Source organism: Fringilla coelebs, assembly GCF_963513975.1.
Source record: "Fringilla coelebs genome assembly, chromosome: 1".
In the NCBI taxonomy this organism is placed as follows: Eukaryota; Metazoa; Chordata; class Aves; order Passeriformes; family Fringillidae; genus Fringilla; species Fringilla coelebs.
Window position 1 is genome coordinate 105634055 of NC_140028.1, and position 9429 is coordinate 105643483.

The window sequence follows — 9429 nt, forward strand, 5'->3', positions numbered from 1 at the left end:
TGAGAAAGATAAAATTATTTTCTGCTGCAGTGATACCACCTCAAATAGTGATTTTGAGAAAATATTCTAGGAAATAACTATCACTGATTTAGTTTTAAATCTGGTTTAATAGTTCAGTTCACTTAGAAAGTTACACTTAACAGTAAAGAAACAGAGCTACTCAGGAAGAGCAATATCTTCCCTGATATTTTATGAAAGCTTGTGGGAAATAAATATGAAATGTATGGGAAAATGATATAGATCTTTAAGTTTCAAAAATCTGTACCTTAGTCCATATAAACCAGCTTCCTTATTTGTGTTTCTATATTGCAATTCTCAAGTCTCCTTCTAGTGCCTTTGACTTCACAAATCTTGATGTAAAAAAAGAGAAGAGAAAAGAGCCCATGAACTTTCTTCCCTCTTCTCCAGGTCCATCCACAACTCACTGGGTAGCACCATGAGGAAACTGCTGAGGTCACCTTCCTGTTTACTGGCTGAGACCCTGGGGGCAGTTTGTTCCATCACTTCAGGAAGCTGATGTGCAAAGCCCTGTGCGGGTGTGCTGTACCGTTTCCAGAGCACACCCTCAACTTGCTGAGGAGTGAGTTTGCCATGTCTATCCATCACTGTCCTATCCCAGGAGGCTGCAGGAGGCTGGTGCTAGCAGCAAAGCAACCTCCTGTGGAGCTTCCCCACATTTTGCTTGAAGAAGCGGCTTCCACTCAGCACAAATGACAGCAGGTCCAGACAGCTCAAGGCAGTCAGGCTCAAAAAAACCTCGTTGTAGCTTTCTAACTGGTCAAAATCATTCACATGTTGTATGTAGTAGGCCCTGAACAGGTGATAGGGAAGGAACCAAATTATGATGATCCAGATGAAAATCAAGTTTTTCACCTGGGCCCAGAATTCTTGGTGTGAACAGAGGGAGGTGGAAAATTTTCTCGCCACTTTTACCAGGATAAAAATCTGCAAGCTCAAGAGGACACAAGAAATGAGGGCAACAGCTACAATCAGGGTGTAGTTCAGGGCTTTCACGCTCTCGTGCTGCAGCTCTTTGTGGAACTTGAAGCACGTTGTATTACTGTACAAGCCTGAGCGTCCATACTCGAAGTAGAAGAGCGGCACCCCAAAGACCATGACAAAGAGCCACACAGCAGCGCTCGCCCCAATGGCGTGCAGCTTCCTGTAAAACTCCACCTTGTCCTTCCACTGAAAGAAGACGAGCCACCGGATCACCAGGGTGATCACATAAAATATGAAGGTCAGGTACATGTGGATGTGCACCATGGCACTCACCATCTTGCAAAACGGCATATCGAACACCCACTTCTTTTTGACGTAGTAGTGGAGGCGGAAGGGCACCGTGAAGAGGAGGAGGCTGTGCACAACCACCAGGTTAATGATGGCAGTGGTGGTCACAGACAGAGTGTTCATCTTGAGCAGCACAAAGGACATTGTGATGGACCCCATCCCACCTCCAGCCAAGGCAACCGAGTAGACAGTGACCAGAATGGCGCTCATGGTGCTGGTGTGAACGAAGGCGGAAGAGGAGTCGCTGCTGTTCCTGGTCCCTTCAGTCATGTTCCTGAAATCTTCCTGGAACATATTCTGGAAATGGAAGAATACAGAAAGACTAAGATAAGGTAGGAATGAGATGGCCTACCTAAAAAGCTAGAAGGACTTCCCACCTGTCTCTTGCTCAAGGAATAATCCTGAAATCTCACAGATGGCATCAGTAGATGTAACATGTACTTTCATCCAAACATCTCCTCCAGCAAGGAAAAATGGATGAGAAGGTTGGGCAGAGAACTGCTCTAGACATTTCCAGCCATACTCCTAAAAAAAAAGCATGAGTCAATAATATATGAGGAGTAATGATCCTTAGAGAAACTACATCATTGTGGTGATTTTGTGCTGTGTTATTTTTTCTCCTCTCTTCTGAACATTTGCATGCTTTTACAGTAAAGTTCAGAGATATTGTTTTAATTCTGCTACTCATTCATCAATTTGTTTACTTGCAACACAAATCTGTCCTTCCTAGGGCCAGATAACAACCATATGTTGTTCTATCTAAGATATAAATTCTGTTTGTTACTGAGAGCTGAGTTTTGAGCACATTACAGTCAACTTCTTCTCCATGGGCAGTTTCTCTGAGCAAGGGATTAAACACCATGGATACCCAGACTCCATGGGAATCCTGCTTAGATCCTGCCAGGATAAGAAACATGGGCAATACCATCCTGATTCTCAGGCCATTTCAAATCTTACATGTGGCAAATGGGTGTTACAAAATGGGCTGCTAGAAAACATTAGGAAAGGACATCCTGGGTGAGTGTAAATCATCCTGTCTGACCAAAGCAGAAGCTAGATGCAAGTAAATAGCAAGTTTAAAAAGTGTGCTATGCAGTTTTAATATATTACTGTCTAAAAGAGAGATTAGAAATAATTCTTATAAATCTAAATGCAGCCCCTGTTAGGATTTTAAGTACTACAAGATCATATAAGAGGGGAAGAGTTCAGGTAGGTTGTTATCCTGAAGCATATTTGCATCTGTAAAAATGTCCAGGGGATGTTCACATTACAGTTACAGAAAAGAAGCAGGGAAATGAACAATGTTGGGCTCCATACTATCACAGTTGTACTGCTGTTGCTGCCTGAACTGTGATTTAAAACTGACTCTAGTAAGTCATCCATTTTACCAGTGAATCCCACAATACAAGAAGGAGTTCTCTCCTGAGTTTTTGTGATTTTTCATTTAATACTCAAATGCTTTTCACTTCAGAAAGCAGTTCCTCAATCTCTTCATATGAGTGATGTTTCAGCTTTATTTTTTTAGGTAGCACGAACTGTCAAAAGTTACGAGGAGAAACAGTTTTTTTAGCAATCCACTCATTTTATGGAAAAGAGGAAATGCCTATAGCAGTTTTATAAACTGTTTTTGTTCATAGTAGGGAATGAATATCTGTTATGCACCTCAGGTGTTTTGTGTTGTTTCTTAGCAATATTTCCAAGCACTTTCCCTCACAGTAATCAAGGTCTCTTCATACATTGAAAAGTTATTCTCTAGCTCTCCCAATGCACCTAAGACTCCACATATCTTATTATAATCAGTGTAAGTGCCATATCTCAAACTGATGTGCTGATTGTTGGCATTACTGACCTTCTGTGTTTGTTCTTGCATTTCAGAGTTATGTGGACAACTAATTTGAGTACATTAAGAGAATTACAATGGGTTTTTGTGAAGGAGCTTTTTATCAAAGTCACTGCAGATTGGCACACTGCAGCTCTTGCATCAGAAATGGTGCAAGTTCCTTCCAGCTCTGTTCTTGTTTCTGAGTCACTTAATTTCATCCTCACAACCATGCAAGTCAGAAGGGATTAGCAAGAGCTCTTCATCAGTTTCTCCAAGTTGTTTAACTTCATTTTGAAAAGATGTCTCCAAAAAGAGACATTATCACAGTGTTTTGATTAAAAATGCATATTTCAACTTTAAAACTTTTTAAAGAGTCACAGAGGGAAAGGCAACACACTGGAAATGTGGCTTGGTATGAGCAGACCCAGCATCAAGGCTGCACTTGGAGAGGAAGAACCTCTTGTTACCCTTCAGAGGCCAGCAGTGAAACTTGAACTGAAGGCAGTAAGAACAGATAGGCAGAAGTCAGATAGCTGATATTTTACTCAGACATTTCAGTGCAGCAGGCAGCAAGAGACCTACTTCTGTCTGCAAACAGGCAACTGAGCCACTGAAGTGCAGTTTTCTGCAGAATTCTGCAGTCATTGTTAAATCTCTGCATAGTAACTATCTGCAGGAGATGTAATTTTCATTAATCTTCAAAAAAAAAAATCTACTAGCAGCTGTGATAGGAGATTATCAGCTCCCCAGTAACACAGGCACCCCACTGAAATATCTTAGCGTGATGAATACTGCGCGTAACATAACACAGGGCATGTTTCACAGGGGAAATGCTGCTTTCTGGGGAAGGGAGGTTTCCTATCATACTGACATTCACCAAGCTATAACCTACTGACCTGAAATGCAACTTACAAGTCCCCTTGCCAGAATTTAGCAGGAGGCACATGGAAAAGGAATTAATGTGGACCTCACCCGGCACAGCTGTTCTTGTTTCTGTGCCTTCCCACCCGCTCTAGCAACTGCCAGTTCAGTGATATTGCTCAAGCCTTGGAGCCAGCTTTGGTCTTACACTGCGTTAAGCCTCTCATCATGTGGCTGAACTTCTGCTGGACATGAGCCTTGAGCAGGCACAAGGCAAGAGTGGGCACCACTTCATTTGGAGGCCACAGCAGCTGCTGGTGCCAAGGGCTGGGGGACAATTGCAAGAATAGCTGGTTTAGTCTGACAAAGGAGGTAGGTTGCCAACAGGCCAGAGGCTAGTTTCTTTCAGAAATCTGATCAGCAAAAAGATTCTTGTGCATTCAAGATTTGTCAGTTGTCAGTGTGGATAATGCCATCACACTCATTTCATGTGGCTGTCTGTGCAGCACAGTCTGTGAGATTTCCCTGGACTGCTCTCTTCAGGACAGGCAAAGCCATAGTGCTCAGTCTGTATTCAAGGCCAGGTTGGATGGGGATTTGAGCAACCTGGTCTAGTGGAACATGTCCCTTCCCATAGCAGCTCTGTTCGAACTAGATAATCTTGGAGGCCTCTTTCATCCCAAATTGTTGTGTGATTCTTTGATTTCTGAAAACAATTTGATCTCTGTCAAACATTTTCCAGGTAAGAAATATTCATTCCAACCTTCAGGAACTACTTTCTCTTTTATCTTACTGTTCTCTATCTTACGATATAAAAACAAAAAAAAAAGTAAAAAAGAAAAAAGATTAACCATACTTCTGGACAGAATTTGTACAACCTCAGCTTCTGGGCATTTTATGTTCTTCTGCCTCTGCCTTCAGATTAAAAAACCTTTTGTCAAATTTTGCCTTCCCCGTAGATACCTGAGACAGAAGAGGCTTATTCTCCCTTGATCCCAGCCATACCTGTGGCTCCTCAGTGAACTGCCATTGCACTTGTACTTGGGTCTTAGATGAACAACTTCACATTTGGCAGGGGTAAAATGGTTATTCTAGTTTGTGCCTGATTTAGCAATCCAGATCAGCCTGTCACTGGCTCGCTCCCTTCATTCCATCCTATTTTCCCAAGCAAGTCCATGAGTCACCGTTATGTTACATCAACATTATATCAACTTCTTAAAAAAACACTCATTTGTCAGAAATGATGACACTCTTACAATCTCTGTCAAACAGTGAGCTCTACTCTGTATAACAAGTGTTTGCAAAATTTATCCCCCATCCACGTCTGCTGAGAGACTGGCAGGCTTCACACAGATTTTCATGTGTTCTGACAGTTGGGCTCTGCAGAAGAAGCATTTGCTGTCTGCATGCACCCAACTGAGAAGTTTCATTTGAATTTGGAGGAGAAAAAAGTTCAACTCATATGAAAGATTTCTATTTTCGACAGGTTTAATAAATTGAAAAATGAGTGTTTGTCAGAACTGACATTCCTGCACTGAACTAGACTAGATTGGAGGAAGTGCAAAATACAAATAGTTTTTAACAAAAGTCTGTTTAAAATCTGCAGATTTTAAAATCTAAGATTCTGTTTCACAGAATCCTCATTTAGTCTCAAAGATGTTTTCTGTTGAGGGCATTGTAATTGCATTTCAATTTGTTCTAATTCCATGCTGCGTTAGGGTAACATAGGCTATGCTACTAGAATAATTGCACAATTTCTTTAATTTCAAAATAACCACACCCACCTAAAGTTTGAATTATAAAAACCTGCTTAACAGAAAACATTAAAAAAGAAATATTAAATATGAAGCACATTTTTACATTTAGACATCGACTTTTTTCAAACAACTTTTCATGATTCCCCTAACTCATTTGGTAGCTCAACAGTTCATGTCTTTCAGGCTGTGTCAACATTATACCAATATTTGTGGTTTCAATTCAAGTCCATTGAAGAACAAATGGGATGGAAAAACATGTTAAGTTAGTCCTCTTTCATTTGAGATTGTCACTTTTTTTACACAAAGAAATGGAAACCATGAAGTGTTCCTAAAAAGGATTACTTACCTCTTTAGCTGTATCTTAACATAGAGGACAAACCCTTCATGTCCTTACAGAGTCTGGGTGATATCAAACACACACACAAAAGATGGATGAAAACAAAATGCACTGCCTCCTAGTTTTAGGAGACAGTGTAAAACTACAGGGTAGCAATGTGGGAAAGAATGAAGCAATGCTGTCCCTGACTAGGAAATTACCAAACACAATGAGAAAACATTTGCGCAGTGAGTGGGTTCAAAATAAAACAAATAGATCACTGAATGCTTCTACCCCCTCCTAAACTTGCAAGAGTTCTTTTAAAAACTTTGCAAACCAAGGCTTTTTTTTTTTCATGCTGTGTATACTTACAAATTAGAGTTTCTCTCCAGTCTTCAAGTATTGTTTACCTGGATCTTCATTCTATGTAAGCTCTAAGAACAAAAAGCAAAAGACCTGATACTTCAAAGAGTCATTGCCTTGCTTCCTCTTTTGAGCTTATGACAAAACAATAACCTTGAGGCTACGCTGTGTGAGGGTAGGGCTGCCCATGGCACACAACCTTGGGAAGATTTTTAGTTGCATCACAGCAATCCCTTACCTTGCAGCTACTTCTTAGCCATTAGAGGTCTTCAAAGCCTCCCATTTCTGAACAGGGCTTTATACTACTGCCTAAAATGATAAATTATACCCACAGAAGTGAGCCTCAGAGTTCACAAAGACACATGTTTGGAAGGGTTGTTCCCCAGAGTGGAGGGGATGATTTGAAGGTATGTTATGAGAAAACAGGGCAGGACAAGAGCAAAATATGATCTAGATTGTAACTGACTAAATGTGGATTTGGATGTGGTCAGAGACACTAAATGTAAGGGATGAAACAAAGCTCACTCCAGAGCCCAGCACAATTTCTCAGCTCTGCTTTCTGCCAAATTTTAGCTTGGTGTCTGGATCTCAGGACATGGTGCCATGGCTCCAGCTGCACAGTGCCAGCAGAGGGAAACTAGGAGATTTAATCTAAAAAGGGATTAGCCATACCAGTGTCAAAGGCTCATAGAGCAATGATGGTTGCTGTGAGGTGTATGTGTGGTAAAAGATGTCCTACTGTGGGACTGAGTCTCTGTAAGGAGTCTGTGCAAGGTCAGTTTTGCCCTCCTGCTGCTTAACATGTTTCTGTCAGAACACATGGTTATATTTGAGTGTGCAGTTCTGAAAGCAACAGCACAGACATACAACTTTTAAATGTAACCTCACATGAGAACGTTTTAACTGACTGCATCCTGTTGCTTCACATTTGGTTAAAAAATCTCAAGGGAAGTCCTGCTCTGAGCTACTTCACAACAGACTAGTATGGGATGGAAAATGTCTTTTTGTATTTTGCAGTTTTAACAGTGGCTGACAGCTAAAGAACTATTTAGATTATATTAAAAGAAGCTGGTCTCAAAGCTCTGTTGAAAGGCATACAGATAAAAAGCTAAAAACTCCATGACAAAGCCAGAACTAAAGCTAAGATATCCTTGAATCAAGACTTGTGCCTTCTACAAATTAGTAATTTTTTCTTGGCTCCTTCCAGGTCTGTTTTAGAGTGAATACATCCCAGAGGAAAGAAAGCTAAGGTATCTTTAAAACCTTCAGGTAGATTCTATATGTGGGTTTTAAAATTATACGATATTTTTGATACATAAAATAAGTTACACATAGTTAAACATAAGTTAAAACATAAGTAATCTCAATGCTGTATATTGATATGTATTTTTGATGCAATATAATAATTGCATAACATACAAGTTATATAATTTTGTGGATAAGTAACAATGTTGTTCCCTCAAGCAGCCAAAACAAAAAAGAGTTTTTCAGGTTGAATTCATTCCACATGTTTGCACTTGGCAAATCTTCAATCCTTTAATCCAGGATTAAACCAAATAGTGAAATACCAGAGTATGATCTGGGACAGACACCCTCATTGACTTTGCTGGTCTCTATTCTGTAGTTAGCATCAAGATCTAGATAGGCACAGAATGCTTAATATACATAATTGCAATTAATTTTCCATGCTAAATTGATGCAATTTTCCCCCAGGATTTACCAACAGCATGTGTAATGGATTCCATACTGGTATGTTTAGATTTTCAGCTGTAATGCACTGAGCTGGTGGCAGAATGTGATTATTTTGGAGCATCACTGGTTTTAAACACTGATACTAGAAATGCATGTATTTTACAAGTTTTGAGTAATTGCTGGTAGTTTTAGCAACACCATAAAAATCTGGAAGTGTGATAGTGTGTTTTCATAGTACTGCTGTATCATGTGGATTCAACCATCACCTAGTTTGAGTTTGCATTGCAGCAACAGTTTCAAGGGCCAAAGTTGTTTAATAATAGATGAGAGGCTAGGCCAGATTTCAAGGACTGCTTGTCCTGAACCTGATTAGCATCAAGGTACCTCTACTCTGGATTTTGAGAGGTCCTTGAGGAAAGAGAACTGTGCCCTTTATGCTGAGGCAGAATAGATGCTGTTAGTGATTTTTCAGCTGTTCCAAACTTAAAATTGTACACAGAATTACCATGGCAACACAGGTGTTTTGTTTGTCTACATTTATTTTGCCAGAACTCAAGGATTTGGAGGGCTAATTCAGAAGTTGTCTACACAGGGTGGCAGGATCTATGCAAGTATGGTGGTTGGGTCCTCTAGAAAAATATTCTTCTCCTTCACTTATTTAAATGGCAGAAAGCAAAAAATAAGATCCACCTGGACACCTTAAATTGACTGTGGGTAACCTGACTCTTAGTTGTGGGTAAAGCTTGACTGATGGTCTTGACAAAACTGAACTGATGGGGATTATGTAGAATCAGGGAGGACATAATTGATAATAATTTGTACTCCTTACAAAAAGCCCGCTTTTTGATCTGCTAGAGTCCCTCCTAGTGCCAGCTGTGGGCCTGGGGCTAGTAGGTAACACTGGCTGATCAGCTATTAAGTTGCAATTGTGACAGGTTATTTGCAGTTTATTATTAGGTAAAAGATCAACTGATAATATGAAGAACTGAAAGGCAGTAGGTAATTAGAGTAACCTATAGCTGTTATCAACAAAATCGTATTTTTGACTCATATTTCTAGTGTGCTTCACTAATTTTTCAAGCACCTGAATAGAAAGATGTATCAGCCAAAAACATTTTATAGATAATAGTTTTCTTAAAATCTCTCTCTCTGGGCTCTGTATCAGTTGTGATTTGTGGCTGTCACCCAGGCAGTGCAAGGTGTCCTATGAGTGAGAAATACTGCCTGTGACACATCTGAAAGGACATTTTGGAAAAGTACAGGGAGTAAATGTGACTTGAAATTCCTTGTTTCACGCACCTTTGCATAGCAGAGCCATAAATTTAAGC

The 9429-nt window shown here is 40.1% G+C and overlaps 1 protein-coding gene across 1 annotated transcript; it reads right to left on the minus strand.

Moving 5' to 3' along the window:
- Positions 1-639: 639 nt before the first annotated feature.
- GPR141 (G protein-coupled receptor 141) lies at positions 640-1768 on the minus strand (the record flags this gene model as incomplete). The annotated part of the gene is made up of 2 exons (XM_084212624.1): positions 1668-1768; positions 640-1587 (listed from the first exon to the last, which is right to left on the minus strand). Exons 1-2 carry the CDS (start codon positions 1725-1727, stop codon positions 640-642), a joined length of 1008 nt encoding a protein of 335 aa, XP_084068750.1. The 5' UTR covers positions 1728-1768.
- Positions 1769-9429: the final 7661 nt, after the last annotated feature.